General features: G+C 43.2%; 1 protein-coding gene across 2 annotated transcripts in view; it reads right to left on the minus strand.

Annotated features, from left to right (window-relative positions):
• LOC136591282 (carboxypeptidase Q-like) overlaps window positions 1–22,523 on the minus strand; it is a 405,344-nt gene that overhangs the window by 46,201 nt on the left and 336,620 nt on the right. For both annotated transcript variants that reach the window (XM_066588501.1, XM_066588500.1), the window contains exon 6: window positions 16,897–16,988. In XM_066588501.1, the coding sequence (XP_066444598.1) occupies window positions 16,897–16,988 (92 nt within the window). The remainder of the gene's footprint in view (window positions 1–16,896; window positions 16,989–22,523) is intronic.

Consider the following 22,523-nt stretch of genomic DNA (forward strand, 5'->3'; position numbering starts at 1 on the left):
TGAGTACCTGCCCGCTTGGGAGCAAAAATTCGGCTGCTGGCGCAGGTGAGCGGTGAGTTGCGGGAGTGAGCAGGGGGGAGCGGGGTGGAGAGAGGGAGAGAGAGATCTCCCCTCCGTTCCCCCCTGCTCTCCCCTGCCACTCCCCGCCACCCGAATCTTTTCTTCCGAGCGGGTAGGTACTCGCTAAGGACAATGCTCGCTCGAGTAATTGTCCTTAACGAGTATGCTCACTCATCTCTAGTAGACAGGTTTGTCAATATCATCTTGCATGTATTCAAACCACCACGGCAGGTGATTAGTGCAGGAATTAGTCCCCCTATTATAATATTACAGTATAAATGTCATTGCACGGTCCATTACCGTTGAGAGGCACATTGGAACGCATTGTCATCCATTGTGGACGTGTGATGTCATTAGTTAAGCGTCAGCATTTAGAAGAGTGATACGTGACTCCTAAGCGCACCCTCCATGGAACCAGATGGGTGACGGATCACATGACACTACACGTGCTGCATGCGTCCCAACGTCTGAACCACATCACACACACTTTGATTAAGTGAGACGTTACATCCCTGAGGGGAGGAGACTCTGGGAAAATTAAAGGGGTTGTCTCGCGAAAGCAAGTGGGTCTATACACTTCTGTATGGCCATATTAATGCACTTTGTAATATACATCGTGCATTAAATATGAGCCATACAGCAGTTATTCACTTACCTGCTCCGTTGCTGGCGTCCCCGTTGCCATGGTGCCGTCTAACTTCGGTGTCTTCTTGCTTTTTTAGACGCGCTTGCGCAGATGGATCTTCTCCCTTCGGCTGGTCTTGGAAGCATCAGCGTTTTGGCTCCGCCCCCTTGTACGCGTCATCGCGTAGCTCCGCCCCATGACGTTGCCGGTTCCAGCCTCCTGATTGGCTGGAATCGGCGCGTGACGGGGGCGGAGCTACTTGATGACACGTACAAGGGGGCGGAGCCAAAACGCTGATGCTTCCAAGACCAGCCGAAGGGAGAAGATCCATCTGCGCAAGCGCGTCTAAAAAAGCAAGAAGACACCGAAGTTAGACGGCACCATGGCAACGGGGACGCCAGCAACGGAGCAGGTAAGTGAATAACTTCTGTATGGCTCATATTTAATGCACGATGTATATTACAAAGTGCATTAATATGGCCATACAGAAGTATATAGACCCACTTGCTTTCGCGAGACAACCCCTTTAAGTATTCGAGCATACTCCATTATACGGGTATGCTTGATAAAGGGGTAGTTTAAGACCTCGAAACGCGTTGCACTTGCCGGTAGCTAATGCATTGACCTTTATTCATGTAACAGTCCTTTCTTGTTTTATATGTTAAATTAAAAAAATGTTTACTTTTTAAACACTTCATCTGGACATCCTTCAGAGGAATTCTCTGTGGAGGAAATTACTACTGTGGCTAAGTCTTCCAAACTTTTTCCTGAACTCTCAATCTTGCTCTTTTAAAGAAGTGCAGGACCAACTTTTATTTTGTGTTTTTATAAAAATTGGATAAATGAAGACTACAGTTCCTTCCGCAATAAACAAGACCTTATAGAGCTCGGTCGATGGAAAAATTAAAACGTTCTGGCCCTTTAAAGCAAATCTTTAAAAAAATAACAAAACATAAAACTATATAAACTTGGCGACGCTGGAATTGTGCGGACCCAGAGAATAAGCTTATAACTAGAGATGAGCGAGCATATTCACTAAGGACAATTATTCGAGCAAGCATTGTCCTTAGCGAGTACCTGCCCACTCGGAAGAAAAGATTCGGGTGCCGGCGGGGAGCGGCGGGGGAGAGCGGGGGGGGGGAACGGAGGGGAGATCTCTCACTCCCTCTCTCCCCCCCTGCTCACCGCCGCAACTCACCGCTCACCCGCGCCGGCAGCCGAACCTTTTCTTCCGAGTGGGCAGGTACTCGCTAAGGACAACACTCGCTCAAGCAATTGCCCTTAGCGAGTATGCTCGCTCATCTCTACTTATAACATCATGAATTTTGCACATTGAACACTGTAAAAATGAAATCCGAAAAAAAACAAATGGCAGAATTTCTTTTTATTCCCCAATCCCAATAAAAAAATATTAGATAAAAGTTATACAGATATATGTTCCCAAAAATGATGCCATTAAAAAATACAACTTGTCCCGCAATAAACAAGCCCTCATATGACTATATCAATGGAAAATTAAAAAGTGACAATGAACGAAACGGAAAAACTAGTTGGTCATTAAGGTGCAAATAGGCTTCGTCACTGCGGGGTTAATACAGCAGAACTGCAAATCCCGGCATCACCCATGGACAGTTGGGGTATTTCTGAAAGAAAACAGCCATTTTTTTCTAATCCTGCTTAATAGACATTTTTAATGTGCCGTAAAAGGGCTTTTTATAATGTTTTTGGTACTTTTTCTTTAAGGACTTACACTATTAATATTGGAAGCAAATTGTAAGCAGGTTTAGGAGGTAAAGGGATACATATAGTGCTGGAAAACATACAAAACCATCATCGGCATTATTTTGACAAGCGCAGATTAAAAAGGCCGTTAGGGCTTATCAAAAATAGGCTTGCATGGCTTTTCACTCTTGTAAATAGTTCAAGTAAAATAAGATTACATTCTAAACTTCTTAGAAATAGATTGACTGCTGGTCCAGCTGCTTCTAATGAATCTTGCTTAATGCTTTTAGAAGTTTAGGCCTTTCAACATTGAAACAACTACTGGCACTTTTCATAAATTGGCTGAGAAGCTGTTTTTATGCATTTATGGCTTCCAACTTCTGCTTCTTTTCCCAGGGTCCGTTTAATGGCTTAAACATTCCAAGCCACCCAGCACCCAACTAATTCAACATCTGATCCACGCCAAGAAAAACCTCAAAACACTAATATCTATAGCTTGGCTGGCAGATAAGAATAAATATACAGAATATAGCTTAGAATGGAAACGTTTGTAATAAAGGATGAACTCCTGAGATGACCCTGAAGACAAAGGAAAAAAAGGGTTATTACTAGAGATGAGCGAACGTACTCGTCCGAGCTTGATACTCGTTCGAGTATTAGCGTGTTTGAGATGCTCGTTACTAGAGGCGAGTACCACGCGATGTTCGGGTTACTTTCACTTTCATCTCTGAGATGTTAGCGCGCTTTTCTGGCCAATAGAAAGACAGGGAAGGCATTACAACTTCCCCCTGCGACGTTCCAGCCCTATACCACCCCCCTGCAGTGAGTGGCTGGCGAGATCAGGTGTCACCCGAGTATATAAATCGGCCCCTCCCGCGGCTCGCCACAGATGCATTCTGACATAGAGGAGGGAAAGTGCTGTTGGTGCCGGAGCTGCTATAGGGAGAGTGTTAGGAGTGATTTTAGGCTTCAAGAACCCCAACGGTCCTTCTTAGAGCCACATCTAACCGTATGCAGTACTGTGGAGGCTGCTTTTTGCAGTGTTGCACATTTTTTTTTTTTTTGGTATATCGGGCGTGCAGAGCATTGCGCCCTGCAGTAATACTCCAGGGCCAGAAGCGCTTAGGCAGGGACAGAAGACATATTATTGATTGAATATAGGCAGTGGGCCTTTGCAAAAACATTTGGGGAAAAAAATCTATTTGGGCTGCCTGTCACTGTCCTCAGTGTTCTGGGTCTCTGCTGGGTGTAGTAGTTCTCCAAACTATGCCCACGTGTGTAGCTCCAGATGGAGGTGGCACAGGATTGGATTTCTCATTGCTTCTGTACAGCATTGTGGACTATCGCCCCGCCCCTTTTAAAGAGGGTCGCTGCCTAGCCGTGCCAACCCTCTGCAGTGTGTGCCTGCTTTTCCTCTGGCAGACGCACTTATAAATAGACATGAGGGTGGCGTGGCATGAGGGCAGCTGAAGGCTGGGCAGGGACAGTTTGGTGTGCGCTGTGGACACTGGGTCGTGGGGGGGGGGTTGGGCAGCATGTAACCCAGGAGAAGTGGCAGCGGAGTGTCATGCAGGCAGTGATTGTGCTTTGTTGGAGATAGTGTGGTGCTTAGCTAAGGTATGCATTGCTAATGAGGGCTTTTCAGAAGTAAAAGTTGTTGGGGGGGGGCACTCTTGCCGCTATTGTGGCTTAATAGTGGGACCTGGGAACTTGAGATGCAGCCCAACATGTAGTCCCTCGCCTGCCCTATCCGTTTCTGTGTCGTTCCCATCACTTTCTTGAATTGCCCAGATTTTCACAAATGAAAACCTTAGCGAGCATCGGCGAAATACAAAAATGCTCGGGTCGCCCATTGACTTCAATGGGGTTCGTTACTCGAAACGAACCCTCGAGCATTGCGATAATTTCGTCCCGAGTAACGAGCACCCGAGCATTTTGGTGCTCGCTCATCTCTAGTTATTACTAAAAGCTAGTACGGTTGCAAAAAAATTAAGGGGACCCCTTTGGAATCACCTGGATTTCTGCATTGATTACTATTAAAATGTGGTCTGATTTTTATCTAAAGCACAATTATAGACAAAAACAATCTAACTAAACTTAAAGGGGTTGTCTCGCGGCAGCAAGTGGGGTTATACACTTCTGTATGGCCATATTAATGCACTTTGTAATGTACATCGTGCATTAAATATGAGCCATACAGAAGTTATTCACTTACCTGTTCCGTTGCTAGCGTCCCCGTCTCCATGGCTCCGTCTAATTTCGCTGGCTTCTTGCTTTTTTTAAACGCGCTTGCGCTGTGCGGTCTTCTGCCTGCTGAATGGGGCCGCTCGTGCCGGAGAGCTAGTCACCACGTCGTCATCGTAGCTCCGCCCCATCACGTGTGCCGATTTCAGCCAATCAGGAGGCTGGAATCGGCAATGGAACGCACAGAGCCCATGGTGCACCATGGGAGAAAACCGCAGTGCATCCCTGGGAAAGGACCGGCGGCCATCTTAGGGAGAAGATTTTTTAAACTCCTTATTTCGTCGGATCGGTGAGTAGCAAGCGGTTTAAAAACCGCTTTAATTTGCTATTTTATGCCAGGGGGGTGACAGGGGGAATGGGGTAATGTTAAATTTTGATGCTTGCCGCGAGACAACCCCTTTAATAACAGGCAAAATGCTTTAGGCCCCCTGCACACGGGCGGAAATTCTGCGGTGGGATTTCCTTCAGAATTTCCACCCCTGGACGCCTGCATAGGATTGCATTGCAGAATGCAATCCTATGCAGATGGCCGCGACTTGTTCGCGTGAAAATACATGCAGAAAACAAATTGCGGCAAGCAGAGGCCCGCATGGAAATGTCTCTCCCGTGGCTCCAGCTCCGCTCTGCGCATACGCCGGCTGGCCGGCAGCCGGCACATCAAAGAGCTGGAGCCACGGGAGAGGTAAGCGCCGCACTGGTCCCTGCAGGGGCTCGGGTTGGGTCCCGCTGTGAGAATTCTAACAGCGGGATCCGACCCGGCCGTCTGCAGGCGGCCTTACTGTTCATAGCTTTAATTGAACACTGAGTAAAACATCCACAGTGCAATGAGAAAATGTGAACCCTTGAATTTAATAACCTCTACATTCCCCTTTATCAGCAATCACCTACACTGAACATTTCCTGTAGCTGCAAATAAGATTTACATAAGAGTAACACAGCTATTAGGTTCTATTGAAACTAATAGCTCAGTCCTCACATGTGGGATTCTGCCGCGGATTTATGCAGTGGGGAAAAAAATTGTGGCATGTTCTATTTTACTTTATTTTTCTACGGTGGGTGGTCTCCATTAATTCTCACGGCGTACAACTGTGGGTGTATCCCGCTCCATCCGTGGGCATGAGCCCTTATGGTATCTGTGCTGGACAGAATAGTGTAGCCAACTAGTCTGTTCTGTCCAGTACAAATGCTGGTCAAATGAAGATCTTATTGTTCTCTGCTGACTAATGAAGGTCTACGGTGCTGTCCTGTGGTTCGGAGATTCAGACAGATCCCGGGGAATGAGACATTAATATTCTTTGAATGGAGCCTTAACTATGTCTATGCAGGAGATTTGGGGCTCTGTAGCAGAAAAATAGAGTTCCAATAATTGAACAATGTTTGACCTAAAAACAGGAGCGTCCATAGAAGTAATGCGACCTCATCAAAAGAATTAGAATGGCCCCTGTCCAACCCACCAAAAAAAAAAAAAAACAACTAACCTTCCTGACAGCTAGCACACTGCACTGCTCAGCTCTTCTACTACTCCCTCCGCCCAAAGCACACACAGCCACTCACAAGCTGAGGAGGAGCGAGGACTGCCGCTGCACCAAGGTTAAGCTCCGCCTCCCATTCATGCACAAAGCAATCTGGCTAATACTGCAAAAGGTGGCAAAGCGCCAGAAGCCACAATGACCTAGATGGAAGTTAAATGAGAGAGGAGGGGTAAGCGTGGGCATTGGGGAGGGGTAAGGGTGGGGTTGCAGAATCAATGCATGCAGTCACATGACCTGAGTGATCCAGGAAAGATGGCGCTGCATACAACATCAGCGCACTAACAATGTTCAGGAGACAGTGGGCTTGGACGATTGACAGGGAAACACAGAGGTAGAGCCATTCATCGTAACTTGGCCCCCTGAAATCTGGGCCCTGTAGCAACCACATGGTCTGCCTATATTTTAGGCACGCCACTGTCTAAAACAACTTGATTTTATAAAGAGGAGATTCACATTAATTTTTATTGTTTTTTTTTTTGTATTTCTTGCCTTTCTGAGCAAAGTATGAAACAAAAAAAAAGTTTTAGTACCTACCAATCCTTGTACATATTAAGTGAGATTAAAACCAGAAAGCTATTACAAACCATGGAAACCGTATTTCTGAACCGAACTATGAGCTTGTGAGTTATCTGGAAATCCTAAAATCTCAAGGTAACCTTCTGAGGGTTCCCAGGCGTGTAATCCAATACTCTATCTAAGACATTTAACTCAACGTTCTCGTTGTAAGATTAATCTGGTGACTCTTTCCATAAACAAACCAGTCTGATAATGCGGTGCGGAGCTATGATCCAGTAGAGTAGAGGGCTCTGTTTATTATGTCAGATCACAGGATTTCTCGAAATTAGTCATTCATGCTGCTAAGAAAAGTGGCAAACAGTTATTATAGAGCGACCTTTGCCAAGAATAATTATCAGGGCTTATTTGCACAGATCACTCTGTGTGACATTATACAGTCAACCCCTTAAGACAAAGGTGACATCGGCAAGAAGCTTAATTACGTGACAAGCTGGCTGTGCCACTGGAACTGTCAGTAGATGGATTACACCGGCACATCATAAAATGACAGTACATTTGTCCAGGGTTTAGTGTGATATTTGGCAATCGTGAACGCTAAAAATTATGGGAGATTAAAAGGTAAAAGAAGCCAAAATGCATGTCAGTAGTCAGTGCTCTAACATCACTTCTGGATTACGACAAGATAATGACTGAACACTTCTTGGAAGGGTTTAGAAAGTTATGTTATACTGTCAGTCCACACTAGCATAAAATAATAGTTAAAAGTGAATATCCATTTATTAACACCGCTGTCCTTTTTTTTTTTACATTCAGCAGTTATTAATTTCAGAGCTCCAATGCCGCTGGATAGACAAAGGGAAATTATGCATTTTTGGCTTTCTTCAGCCACCACTAGAGGGAGCTTATTGCAGACAGAGCCAGAAGTAGACAACTTTGTCTGTAGTATAGGCCCAGGTTGGTACTGTAGGTGCAGCTTCCATTAAATTCAATGAGAACTACTCCTGCAGTATAGACAGAGCTGTCTGGTTCCAGCTTTGTCTACAATTACAGCTGGCCCAGTGAACAGCTAGTCAATGGAGATCATAGGAGGTGGACCCCCGCCGATCAAATACTGATGAGCTATCCTAAGGCCTCATGTCCACGGGGAAAATCAGATCCGCTGCAGATTCTACATGTAGAATCTGCAGTGGGTCCCTCCTGCCCCGCGGACATGAGCGCCGAAAATAAGAATTTAAAAGCATTTACCTATCCGGCGCGGGCGGAGAAGATCAGCTGTTCCTCACGGCCGGATCTTCATTTTCGGCCGGCGGATGAATTCCTGACGCCGGCGGCACGTCGCCGGCACGTCGCCGACGTGCCGCGCGCATGCGCCGGGCACATCCGCCGAGCCGAAGCAAGGAAGATGCGGCCGTGAGGAACAGCTGACCTTCCCCGCCCGCGCCGGATGGTAAATACTTTAAATTCCTATTTTAGGTCTCCCGCGGATCCGGACGGCTTCCATAGGCTTCAATAGAAGCCCGCGGGAGCCGTCCCCGCGGGAGACCCGCACGAAAATGGAGCATGGTCCGGATTTTTCCATGCTCCATTTTTTTTAAAATCCCTTTTATTGACGATCCGCGGGTATTTATCTACCCGCGGGTGGTCAATGCATCCCTATGGGATGCGGATCCGCATGCGGGAGATCCGCTGCGGATCTTAAATCATATTTTGCCCGTGGACATGAGCCCTAAGGGTAAAGCTTCAATAGTCAGATCAGCAAGGGTCCGACTCCCCACATCCCCAATGATCAACTTGAAGCGGTCACAGCACTTGCACAAACATTACGGCCTCTTCATTGTATACCAGGCACAGCACCATACATTACATAGCGTTGGTGCCTAATATTGAAGAGCCAATGTCACCCAAAGTTTGTGACATTTCATCATGGATCTGCTTTGCACCTTTCCCTTGGAGAAACAGGAAATTGATTATGGTTCTATGCTCTTTCACACTGAATGTCTTTAGAGATGCTGCCATGTGGACTGGGAAAAAAAAAGATAAGTTAAAATCCTAGGTACTTGATTTTTGCATCATTGAATATAGACAAATAGACAAGTACACCCTGCAGTTTACAGCTTCCTAGCTCAATTTTTGTCTGGGTAAGGCTCAGTACTTATCAGAACCCCCTCGTAAATGTTGACACCCATTCTGGTGCAAATAACCCAGTCAGGGCTTCCTCGTAAGATTGCAATTGCAAGAACTGCCACTTTTACAGTAGGAAGGGCAAACTGATTTCAAAAGTACATGGCAGAACACATCTAAGCCCAAATACAGTCATTTGAAACATTAAGAATTGACCACCATATTTTTTTTCTTTGCCATGGACATGAAACATATTACATCTTCAATAACATAGTATAAAAAGAGAAATGCATTGAGCAAAAAAACACATTTATGACCAACTACATTTACAAATAGTTTATTATCTCTGTGGCTTTCAGACAGACTGGTATAAATACAAATCAGTATTCAAAGGGATTTCTAAAGATTGTCAAACAATTGAACATTACTCCGACCGCTATCCGATAGACCATTTACAAATTCAGCAAGCTGCAGAACAGCATCAATATATAGAGATGAACAGAAAAACAAAATTAACTCAAGGATCTCGATCACAATGCACCTATAATAACAATCTTCTCTAACAGCAGTTACATAACGAAAAGTTCCAAAAATTCTTTTCACGCATAGGTCACTATCGTAAAACTTCAAGTAGTTCAAGTTAATTGAAAATTATGTAACATCAACTGAATTGTAAGAATCTTGGATATAAGACAGGACCCAACTGAAAATAACATTGTGAACAAGTAAGGAGGCCGTTATATACTTATTGCTAGCTGTAAAAACAACTCCGCTCTTCCAAACCTATCTGTTTTTGGAAAAGGAAAGCAGAATTTCTTAAAGGAACAGTAAACATGGAAAATATACAAAAAAAAGTTAGAATACCAGCTCAGATATTTATTGTATATCCTTTATCAATGAACCTCATCACACATGTCACATCCAGGTGAAGTATCAATGGCGAGGGCTCTACATTCTTTTCTGTAGAGTAACGGAAATGGGCAAACATGTTTGGGCGCCCACTTCATTCCTCCTGCGCATGGATGCAGCAGCCATGGGGAGGGGAACCTGCATCTATCAGACATGGATGTGAATACTTGTTTAATCTCCTGCTATCCTTTAACTCCTTAAAGGGTTGCCAGAGTTGAAAAGAAAATTTAAACAGCAACCCATAGTACAAAATGATAAAAGGAAGGATACTCACCTGCCTTCTCCCAAGGAAAACGTGTACTGGCTCCTACAACGACCTTGGTCTCTGCCAACAGCGGCAGTCAGAACTCCTGACTTCCGCTGTTGGCAAAGACTCCTGGGATCATGGTGTACAGGATTTGAGTGCTAATGTCAGAGATTGGGTGGTGATTCTGCGGCCTTTGATTAAATGCAGCGGTCACATGACTTAGCTGTCAGTAAAGACCGATACGTGCTGCACCGGGAGAAGGGGGAAGTGGTGAGTTTCCTTCCTTATGCTATTTTACAGCGCAGGCTGCTGTTTAAAAAAAGGTTTTAAAGCTCAGACAACCCCTTTAGGTACGCAACCTATTTTGGCCTATATGGACACAGCTCCATTTTACAAATCTGACCAGTGTTTTCTTTACATGGTCATAAAGCTGGAAAGCAGAGATATAGAGCAAATTTTAAAAAATTTGTATTTTTCCATTTTTTTTCTTTATTTTTGGCTTGTAACACAGAAAATCGTATCACACAAAATAACATTTACCATGTGTCTACTTTATGATGGCACCATTTTTTAAATGTCACATTATTTCTCGGGACTTAGAAGGCTTATAAGTTTAGTAACAAGTCTTCAAATTCTGAAGAACATTTCAAAATCTATTTTTCTGGGGACCAATTAGGATTTTAAGTGACTCTGAGGGGCCTATATATTGCAAATCCCCATAAAGCACAACATTTTAGAAACTACACCCCTCAAACTACTTGAAAGGCATTTAGGAAGTTTGCTAACTCTTTAGGAATTTCACAGGAATTAAAGGCAAGTGGAAACAAAATGTAAAGATTGGAATTTTTGTTTGCCGATTTTCAATTTCAAACCATTTTTTCTGTATAACAGCAGGAGCTATCAGATAAACAAAACTCAGTATTTATTATCCTTAAAGGGGTTGTCTCGCGAAATCAAGTGGGGTTATACACTTCTGTATGGCCATATTAATGCACTTTGTAATATACATCGTGCATTAAATATGAGCCATACAGAAGTTATTCACTTACCTGCTCCGTTGCTAGCGTCCCCGTCGCCATGGTGCCGTCTAATTTCGGTGTCTTCTTGCTTTTTTAGACGCGCTTGCGCAGATGGGTCTTCTCCCTTCGGCTCGGCTCTGCAGCATCGGCGTTTTGGCTTCGCCCCCTTGTACGCATCATCGCGTAGCTCCGCCCCATGACGTGTGCGGTTCCAGACTCCTGATTGGCTGGAATCGGCACGTGACGGGGGCGGAGCTACGTGATGATGCGTACAAGTGGGCGGAGCCAAAACGCCGATGCTGCAGAGCCGAGCCGAAGGGACAAGACCCATCTGCGCAAGCGCGTCTAAAAAAGCAAGAAGGCACCGAAATTAGACGGAACCATGGCGACAGGGACGCTAGCAACGGAGCAGGTAAGTGAATAACTTCTGTATGGCTCATATTTAATGCACGATGTATATTACAAAGTGCATTAATATGGCCATACAGAAGTATATAACTCCACTTGATTTCGCGAGACAACCCCTTTAAGCTACAGTTTTGGCAACTATCCCATGTGGCCCGGTGTGTGAGATGACTCAAACATGGGCCTCTTAAAAATAGAAACAACTTGTGGATTTTGGGACCACTTTATTCCAGGCAACATAATAGGTTGGTATAGGCCTTGAGGAGTCAATACATAAGATGATATCACATTTTGGAAACTACATGCCTCACGGACAGCATTTTGAGCCCGCAGGTCATGAGACTATGACAATAAAAAATTACAATTCTACCAAAAAGATGTAGATTTAGCCCAAATTTTCTTCACTTTCACAAGTGGCAATAAGAAAAAAAGCACCCTGCAGATTGCTACCCAACTTCAACTGAGCACAGAAATGCCCCATATGTGGATGTAAACTGCAGTTTGGGCATATGCAAAGAAAAAAAAGGGAACAAGTATAGATTTTGCTGGAAAAATTGTCAGACACTATGTCACATTAGCAGGTTATAGTTTGGGTTGTTACAAATGCAGCAATACCACTTTTGTAGAGGTTTTTGGGATGGGGCATCATTCTGATAATAGCATTTATTGGTAAAATAGTTGTTTTTCTATATTTTTTACTTGAATTTTATTTATACTTGGGAATTTTTTTAATTTACTTTATTAGTTCACAAAGGGATTTGAAGATACAATTGGTTGATCACTTATATAATACACTGCACTACTTCTATAATGCAATGTATTATATGTAACTGTCATTTTTACATTGATTTATAAGCCTATTAGACCCTACTTCTATATGTTTATTTAATAAGAAAGACTGTGGCATTGATATAGAACCACCTTTTCCACATTCCCGATCCTTTGTTTATGCAGGATACACCCTATAGTTTTTACCCACTTATCCTTTAGAAATAAACCATGGTGGAGCTGCAAATGATTATGCATTACAACTAACAGCTACAGGTAAGGACAGGCAACAATCCAAAGGTAGAGTCTGGAAACAGTTCAGGTGAAATCCATAATAAAGAACAATACAGAAATTCACAAATGAACAAGGAACGTTCAGACAAGGTATGGACGTTTTACCCAGGTTTAAATACGCAGACGTACTCTATCATAGATTGAGCACCAATAGCTGACAAGTGTCTGACTCCTTCAGATGTTGTTTGGCACACAAAATATGACAATGGCAGTGAGTCAACGTGAAGAAAGTGATCGTTTTTGGCCAAACTGATGTTCCACCAACAACTATCCCATGTGTGTGGCCAACTTAGAGTTGTGGTCCTCCTGTAACAAGTTCTAGAATAGACCATACTTAAAGGGGTTGTCCCGCGGCAGCAAGTGGGTCTGTACACTTCTGCATGGCCATAATAATGCACTTTGTAATGTACATTGTGCATTAATTATGAGCCATGCAGAAGTTATAAAAAGTTTTATACTTACCTGTTCCGTTGCTGGCGTCCTCGTCTCCATGGTGCCGACTAATTTTCGCCCTCCGATGGCCAAATTAGCCGCGCTTGCGCAGTCCGGGTCTTCTGCAGTCTTCTATGGGGCTCCGTGTAGCTCCGTGTAGCTCCGCCCCGTCACGTGCCGATTCCAGCCAATCAGGAGGCTGGAATCGGCAGTGGACCGCACAGAAGAGCTGCGGTCCACGGAGGAAGAGGCCATCTTCAGCGGTGAGTAGAGAAGTCACCGGAGCGCGGGGATTCAGGTAAGCGCTCCGGTGAGCTTTCTTTACCTCCCTGCATCGGGGTTGTCTCGCGCCGAACGGGGGGGGGGTTGAAAAAAAAAAAAACCCGTTTCGGCGCGGGACAACCCCTTTAACAGTCAAAACACAAAATATGTCAGGGTCTGGCCTCTGGGTCGCTATTACATTTGGCTTAGCACTAAACTGAGGGTAGAAATTTTCATTGTAAAATGTCTCTCGTGGGGGTATGGGCTTTCCTAAGAGAATCCCTAGGTCATGTTCCATGGGTTTTCGCTAATACCAACAGCAAATAGCTTAATTTCTGAACTGTAGTACCAAAATCAATAGGTGTTATAAAAATCCAAGGTCAGGGCAGAGTTCATGCAGTTCAGACAGATAAGGGTCAGGACAGGCGGCAATGAAAGGTAAAGTCTGGAAACAGTCCTGGTCAAATCCAAATTAGAACCAAGGAATGTTGAGACAAGGTGTGGACATTCTAAGCAGGTTCACAGTTACACAATTATAGACTGAACACCAACAGCTGACATGGGCCTGACTCTTTAAAGGGGTTTGTTTCCCCGTGACTTAAAATTGCTTCACAATCACTCTGTCCTTCCTGGTTGCTGTTGACCAGGACATGTGATTGCTGCAGCCACAGCAGTGACCTTCTATAGCCAGTGATTGGCTGCAGCAGTCACATGTCCTGGTCAACAGTAACCAAGGTCAGAGTGGTTGTGAATTAAAGGGGTTGTCCCGCGGCGAAATCGAAAAAAAAATTTTCTACCTACCCCCACATTGTGCCCCGTTAAAAACAATCCATTTGTTATTTAAAAAAAAAAAATCGCTTACCTGCATCCCCGTTCGGGCAGTTTCTTCTTTTAAAGATGGCCGCCGGTCCTTTCCCAATGATGCACCACGGTTTTCTCCCATGGTGCACCGTGGATGTCTTGCGTTCCACTGCCGATTACAGCCACCTAATTGGCTGATCGGCACCACGTGACGGAGGCGGGGCTACGATGACCAGCTCTCCGGCGCGAGCACGGAGCCGAAGACCGGACAGCGCAAGCGTGTCTAAAGAAGCCAGAAGCTGCAGAAATTAGTCGGAGCCATGGAGACGGGGACGCCAGCAACGGAGTGGGTAAGTGAATAACTTCTGTATGGCTCATATTTAATGCATGATGTATATTACAAAGTGCATTATTATGACCATACAGAAGTGTATGACCCCACTTGATTTCACGGGACAACCCCTTTAATTTCAAGTTGTGTAAAAACCCCTTTAAGATGTTGTTTGGCACACAAAATATGACAGCGGCAGCGAGTCAGCGAGAAGGAAAGGCAGCTCCACAGGTACTGCCGTTGCAGCAATTGGTATCATGTTGTAATAACTCTATGCTATATACATTTTTGTTTTGATCACTTTTGAGGAATCCTCATCTAAGGACCCATCAGGTCAATGACGTTATCACACTGCTTTTTATCCACATGAACAGCGGGTGACAAGCAATCTAAAACGTCAAAGGAGACCTGCTAAGGAGACGTTAGGCGCAATGTTTGCATGAGAGCTCAGGCTTTGAGCACAACTCTGGAGGGGTAAGATTTTCTGTATGTCATGTTGTTAAACTCTTCTCTTATGAACTCTTAGAAGCAATCTGTGATTTATAAAAGAAAAGCCTTTGCAGTTTAATTTCTATGTACATTGTGTTTCTTAGAAACAGCAAGTTTCCCCATAACTGCTTTTTGCCGAGGGACAGCAAGGGCAATGGCACCACCCAAAATGTGCAGCCAACAACATTCCGAGACTGGAAAGAAATCTGACACAGCTTATGCCTTCTTCATGACATTACTCAACTCAGGGCTTATTTAATTAGCTATTATTTTGGGAGAGTTCCAGATAAAATGGAGATTAAAAGTATTCCTACATGACTTTTGGTCTTCATAACCCTACTGAGCTTCATCAGCTGACAAACCCACATAAAGCTCAATCAATGCAAAGGCTAAAGTAATCGGACAAGGAATTGAAATCTCCAGGACCTTGAAAAGTCATAAAAAGAGACAATTTTCAGCTTGAATATCAATTTATTCTTTAGGGTGACATCACATGAGTCACTTAGTGCCTGATGACTCAATATCTCAGTAGTCAGCCACAGAGCTGGATTGGCCCACCAAAGTACTGGGGGATCCTCTGATGGGCCCAGACTCTGATGCAACTTCATCGGGAGATGATGACTGGGGACTTAAGGGGAATAACACTCAGCTGTTACTGTCAGTCCCATAGACTTTGAACAGAATAACAATTCAGATAATCGACTCTTGTTCTATTCCAAGTTCTTTCTGCGGTCTTAAGGGTGAAGGGGAATGGGTGACTTTGGAATTTTAGTTTTATGGTATTACACAATTATTTACATGCTATGTATATCACAAATGCCTATGCTATTAGTTCAATTAGCTGTGAGTGTGGGCAAAAGTCAAAGCGCTAACGACCACTTGTCTGTGAGTCCGTGTGTGCTGTGTGAGTTACATGCAGAGCCTGACAGCACCTGCAATGATGTCACCATCATGTAATCAGTTACCAGCTCTTAGCTCTGGCCCCTGATCACATGACGGTGATGTTATCACAGGTCCTTTAACTACATTCCCCACAAACCCCTGTGGCCTCAGTTGCTATGGATACAGCAGTACTCAGTCTGGAAGTTTGTAGCTGGTTATGAAGCAGCTGCACACCTGTGTGGAGACTCCAATAAATTACAACTCACAAATTTACACACATACATAGCTGGCAGTGCATACTGACCAACAACATTGCAGTATAGTCCTTCACCGCTATCTTCACGTCTCCTGAACGTGATATCATGTCATCTCAAGTGCTAATGCCGCCATCACCAGCCAAGTCTTCATCTAATTGTGAATCGTTGCCCAGTACTGAAACACTCCCTTTCACTACATATTATTATATTAGTAAGTTGCACATTGCGCCACCAGAAACACTGGTACCATAAATAATACTAATAACTAGTCTCTTTAATATTTATTGCATACGATTATTCAACACTACTTGGCTAAAAACTAAGGAATTCAGTAAGTTGTAGTATCTTTCTTGTAGGCACTGTATGTACATGTTCATTTCAATACATGGGCTGCTCCACTCCTCACTGATAATTATCGTAGTTGTTTTATAATTTAGAGTTTTATTGGATACTCTCAGTGAGTCCAGGTGGGTAATATTTCTCTTTGTGAAGAGCACCACGAGGGTGTAGGGAGTCTTATAAGCACTGGGAAAAAGCCATACAAATGAATGCTAAATTAATCCCCCACAGAACCACCCGTTGGAAGGTAGCTACCATATGAGTGTATATCTGACCTTCTAACAAGCCTTCAGCGTTTCTCCTGTGGTGCTTTCCACAAGGAGACTCATTACCCCAACTCAAATTGGTGGCCTCTCACCCAGCCAACCAGAATCCATTGATAAGGGGCAGGAATGATGAAAGAGCTGTATGTACATGGGTATTCTAGTTTGGCTTACATCCTTAGTCATACTGCAAGGCCTGTTAAAAGGTTGAATATTGACTCACTGGGTTGTATTGTGGAGGGTTAATTCCATACTCAATTGGATTGGATACCCTCAAAAGTATTTGGGGTTTTAAGCAAAATTTGACAAAATCTACAAACATTTGTGGAATATTCAAATACAATGTAATGCAGCTAGCTGTATAGAAATGACCCCTTACCTTGTGCTTATCATAATACTGACTTGCCCCAACTCCTCCTTGTTCTTCTCCAGTCCATAGCACTAAACGGATTGTTCTTTTAGGACGAAGACCTGACAGATGAAAAAAATACTGAATTTATAAACCAAATCTTTGTAACCTGTGTCTTTGGTATCAGGTTGAACAGTTCGGTGATCTGAATAATTTATCACACAAGGACGACACAATTTAGGAGTATATTGAAGTGATGGATACATAAACTACACTGTGACAAAAGGGACAAGCCTGTAGACAAGGAGGACCCAGGACCCCTCATATGGATGGCAGAGTCATGTGATGTTCAATACATGGCCCAGGCTCCACGCATTTGATGTGTAGGGCCAAGCATGGCAATAACAGTGTTGGACTGGCCGTTTAGAGGATATTGGTTTTTGCATTGCGCGGGTGATGGTCGTGGCAAAATGCAACTCCGGATTCTGCTGCAAATACTGCCCATAGCATGCAATGGAAAAGCGACTTTTTTGTTTTATTTCAGGGTGACGGGTCAATTTTAATTATTACATTGCCAACAAGATAGCTTGATACATTTGCCATCTACAAAGCAACATAGTATGTTGCTTATTGAGTATTGATTAACCCCTTCCCGACTGCATAAGGAAAATATATACATTATGCGTCAACCTGGTGGGTGTTTCTGACAGTTGCCGGTAACTGCTGTAGTCAGAGTTAGCGCTGATTGTGGCAGTTAATCCTTTAGATGCTTCAGAAAAAGCTGGCCACGCGTATAAACAGTCAGCAAGAGGTGGGTCCCTTTCTGGACCCAATCGGCAACCTTTGCAACAAGATCGAGTATGCTGATGGGCTAGCATCACAGTCCTGAGCCTGCTGAAGGCTCGCAGGGCTGCCATGCATAGATGCACACCAAGCCCTGCCTGTTCCAGGGCTTCATACGCAATGTTCAAAAAAGTTATAGTACAAGCTATTAAATGACTACAAGTTCAAACCCCCTGTGGGGACTAAATAAAAGCATAAAAAAATGTTTAATAAAGTTTTTCAATAATAAAAGATTTAAAAATATTAATATTTTAAAACATCCCCACTTTTCCCATTAAAAAAAATAAATAAAAAAAACATGCACACTTTTTTGGTATTGCCGTGTATGTAAAAGTCCGAACTATTAAAATATCAAAATAGTTATCGCACATGATGAGGGCCATGAAAAAAAGTACAGAATGCCAGACTTGCTGTTTTTTTAAATTATTTTGGCTCCCAAAAAATATGAATAAAACGCAAAATAACTAATAAAAAACACAGCTCACCCCGCAAAAAACAAGCACTCACACTCAATGAAAAAAAAAAAATGTAAAAAAAAGTTATTGGTCCCAGAACATTGCGACGGGAAGCAATTTTTGTTTATAATAATATATTTACTTTTTAAAAGCAGAAAACCTCAAAAAAATTCTATACGTTTTAGTATCACCGTACTCATACTGAACCACAGAACAAGTTCATATATCATTTACTGCATTTTACATATGAATGCTGTAAAAACTAAACTCCCCCAAAAATGATGCAACTGCATTTTTAAATCATTTCTCCCCACGGTTTCTGGTATACTCTATGGTACATTAAATGGTGCCATTAAAAAATACAACTTGTGCTGCCAAAAACTATGTTAGCAGAAAAAAAAGTTATGACTCTAGGAAGGAGGGGATGAGAAAAACTAAAAAAGAATTTAAGAAATGGATAGAGAGACTGAAGAGGCAGGGAGTGGCCAGAGGGCAAGAATATAGATTTCTTGTCGGTGCACGGTACATATAGTATTATAAATAATAACATGTATCTACCTATGGTGTGCAACAGCTACAGACACAGCAAATCGAAGTGCTGCAATATAAATCTGCAGGTCTCAGAGCAGCATCTAATGTTATATAATAGATTGCATCGGTCCTAAGACACTCTCTATATTTTCTACTAATGACTAATGAAAGGTTTTGCTTTCCTTCAAACCTATGCTGGAAATGAAGACATTCCTGAGTTGTCTTGGAGATTGCTGTAAGAAAATCTATTAATGCGCATGCTACCTTGCACTGGGCGATATGCTGGCTACACATAACAATACTTGGAAACGGGCCAGTACATATATACAGACAATGAGCAAGAGGTTTGCGATAGTGTTCTATTGTCTTCTTCAGATCTATGGGCAATATGTGGATTTATAAGCATGTGAGGAGAGGCTGTTTATATAAACGGGATTCAGGACACAATGTGGCATTGTTTAGTATGGCAAGGAATCACTGCAGTTAAATGCACAGTTAAATAAACCACAGAATATAATCAGCATGTTTATTAGACAAGGAAATAGGGATGATGAAAGTACAGTTGCAATCAAAGTTATTCAACCCTCATTGCCAATTAGGTTTATTTGCCAAACTTAGAAACTTTCAGCTGTTTGCAAAAGAACAATCAAACAATTGAAATAGCCTAATGCAACTAATAGAACAAGCGGTTTCTCCAACTTCAACGCCAAATGCCACTTTTAATGACTACTGCAGTCTTAGAATTATTCAGTCCCTTCAAATTTAGTACTCAGTAGAACACCTTTTGTGGTTATGACCTGCTGCAAAAGGAATGCTCAGTTTCTGACAGTGTTCCTCATGGGCAACCACCTTCTTCACATCCCACCAAAGTTAGATCAAGTTGGATGACCGTGATGACCACTCCAGAACCTTCCAGGGCTTCTTCTAAAACCAAGATTTGGTGATCTTTGTGGTATGTTTGGGAACATTGTCCTGTTCAAAGGTTCAATGACGCTGAAACTTTAGCGTCCTCACAGAAGGCAGGAAGTTTTCTACTAGGGTTTCATGATACTTCATGGAATTCACTTTGCCCTCCACGTATTTTTAGTGCCAGAGGAAAAAGCAACCCCAAAGCATCACCAAGCCACCACCATGCTTTACTGTAGACTGAGTGTTCTTTTTAGCATAGTTTTATTCTTCCTCCTCCAGGATCGATGCCCCCGAAAAGTTTTAGTTTTGTTCCGTTGCTCCACACAACAGAATCCCCAAATTTCTGTGGCTTATTTATTTGGTTTTTGAGCATATTTGATTCAACTTTTCTTGTATTTTGGGGTCAACAGAGGTGAATGTCTTGAAGTTTGGGCATGAAGACCTTCAGTGTTTAGTATGCACCTTACTGCCTGCTGCCACCAAATCTTGCTGCAACTGTTTTGCAGTTACGCAAGACATTTTGACCTACTGTCTCCTGAGGAATCTACTGGCAGCCGATGTAAGTTTCCTCTTTCTGTCACATCCAAGTAGTGCAGCAAGTGTTTCTGTAACTTTGAACTTCTGAGCTATGCTTCCAATTGTATCACTAGGAACATTCAGTGCCTTTGCTATCTTTTTGTATCCTTTTCCTTGTTTGTGCAAAGCAAAGATCTCTTCTGCTAACTTTTTGAACCACTCTCTTGGCTTAGAGTACTTACTTTTACATGGGACAACTGTTTGGCATTTAAAGGGGTTTTGTCATTAAAAAAAAATTCTATACTTACCTATTCCTTCCCTGTCAGTCTCCTTACCACATCTTCTCCTTGCTCAGTTTCTGCAGTGCCTCCGGGGTCACCTCACCGCACAGCGGCCAGCCGGCTTGTTATGAAGGCTGCATTCCTTACATTCTTCTACCAGGCAGGTCAGTGAAGGTCAGGTTGTTCAATGGCTAGGAAGGAATGCTAATCTATTTCAGAGACAGCTTGCATGAGCAGTCTCTGAAGTAGATCAGCAAAAAGCAGACTGCCAGCAATGTACGTAACCTCACAGGAAGCAGAGCAATTAGCCAGCTAGAGGTGAAGTGATCCCCCCACCCACCTCCCTGGACTGCAGGAGACAGGAGAACATAGGTGAGGTGAAGATCTGGTAAGTAGAATAACAGGGGAGGAATAGGTAAGTATAGAAGTCCGTAAGGAAATGGCAGCATAAAGTAGTGCATCAACTCTTCATTATATCAAAAAAAATCTTTATTGTTCCATAGGTAAAATTTCAGGCAATGTTTTGGCCTTTATCAAGCCATTATCCCATGTGACAATGCAAGAGATCCATTGCTCTTTACTGTGGTTTCAGCAGCGCAGGCATGCATTTTGCCAGCATTTGGCTGCATTTTCTTTTTTTTTTTTTTTTTAGCACAGCTGAAAACGCAGCCAAGGAAGCTGAAAAAAACTGATTACTCACCTTGCAGGCGCCATCCAGGTCCCTGCCGCTGATCTCTGTCTTTCCTGCAAGTTGTCAGCCTCTTACAGACCATCTCTTGCTGGTAATGATGAATCGCTATGATTGGTGCATAAAGCACTGACTCTGATTGGATGAGCCAGCACTCAACAACCAATCCGAGCAATCTCTTGCTGGAGGCGAGGATTTCAATCCCTTTTTTTTTTAGTCATGTGATCTGACGTAATGACGTCATGACGCTCTATTCATTGACTGTGGTAAGATACTGGCTCCTAGAGGCACATACTGATGATGTCAGAGACTCTCCTGGGCACTGGGTAAGTGACCGGAGCGCGATTATGCACTTCAGGTGTTTATTTATTCCTCTACGGGATGATTGGCTAATCACATGGGTGTGTTTTAAATGGTGTGCTATTTATTGTATGTTAGTGAATCCATTAGTTAGCTTGAGAAATATCCTGCTGAATGGATCGAAACGTTGCTGTCTCTGTTAACCATGTCCGGTGATCATTAAAGACATCAATGTATTAAGAGAAAAAGTTTTTTCCTCTTTTGGATTGCTGCTGAATATCCAGTCTTTCTACTTCGTTGATTTTTGAGCTTGGATCCAGCTCTGCATTCAGCTTGCAACCATGGGTTGGTACGTGTCTACCTTTTAGGGGGTAAGTGCTGCAACCACTTTTTGTTCCTTTTTTTTTCACGGAATGTAGCTAGGGCACTTAACGCTGTCAAAAACTCTGTCCATTAATTTCAATAGGCGACGTACAGCGTTTAAAAAGGCTGAAACGCCCCAAAATAGAATGTGATTGTTCCCAGCAAAAGAAACCACGTAATCTTGTAGATATGATACCTTTTAATGGTTAACAAAATACATGATGTAATAGTGAGCTTGTGAACCTCTCGGGCTCTTCCTCAGGCTAAAAATGGAATAGATCCGAAGAGGGATGCATATTTATACACACTTATGACACGCATACTTATGACAAGGAACAGACATGGGCATGATTGGTTTGCACTTAAAAGGAATACTGCAACAGAAAACAAACTTTTTTGTCTAGGCACTGATAGGGGAGTGAAAGTTTTATGGTCCCTGAATTACTGTTGGGGGGGGGGGTCGTAAGGCCAGGAATGCTACAAGAGGTACACAAACATTTTTAACTAGGTACTGGCCCCAAAATAGAACATACATCGCTCGAAAATCGCCCCGCTGAAAAGCGGCATGACCGAGCGTCTGTCTGCGCCTGTGTGAGCAGTCCTATTAAAAATAATGGGATCGTTGCACTGTGATTAGTGCGGTGCTGAAAGCGCCATGCTAATCCCACTAAAAAGCGACTGTGTGAGGGAGGCCTTAGGTGTTAAAAGGGAAAAGGATATAGAAAAATACTAGTATGGAGGCGCAACCCTCTAAGCTACTAGAAGATGAAG

This window comes from Eleutherodactylus coqui, unplaced genomic scaffold, assembly GCF_035609145.1.
Source record: "Eleutherodactylus coqui strain aEleCoq1 unplaced genomic scaffold, aEleCoq1.hap1 HAP1_SCAFFOLD_28, whole genome shotgun sequence".
Lineage (NCBI taxonomy): Eukaryota > Metazoa > Chordata > Amphibia > Anura > Eleutherodactylidae > Eleutherodactylus > Eleutherodactylus coqui.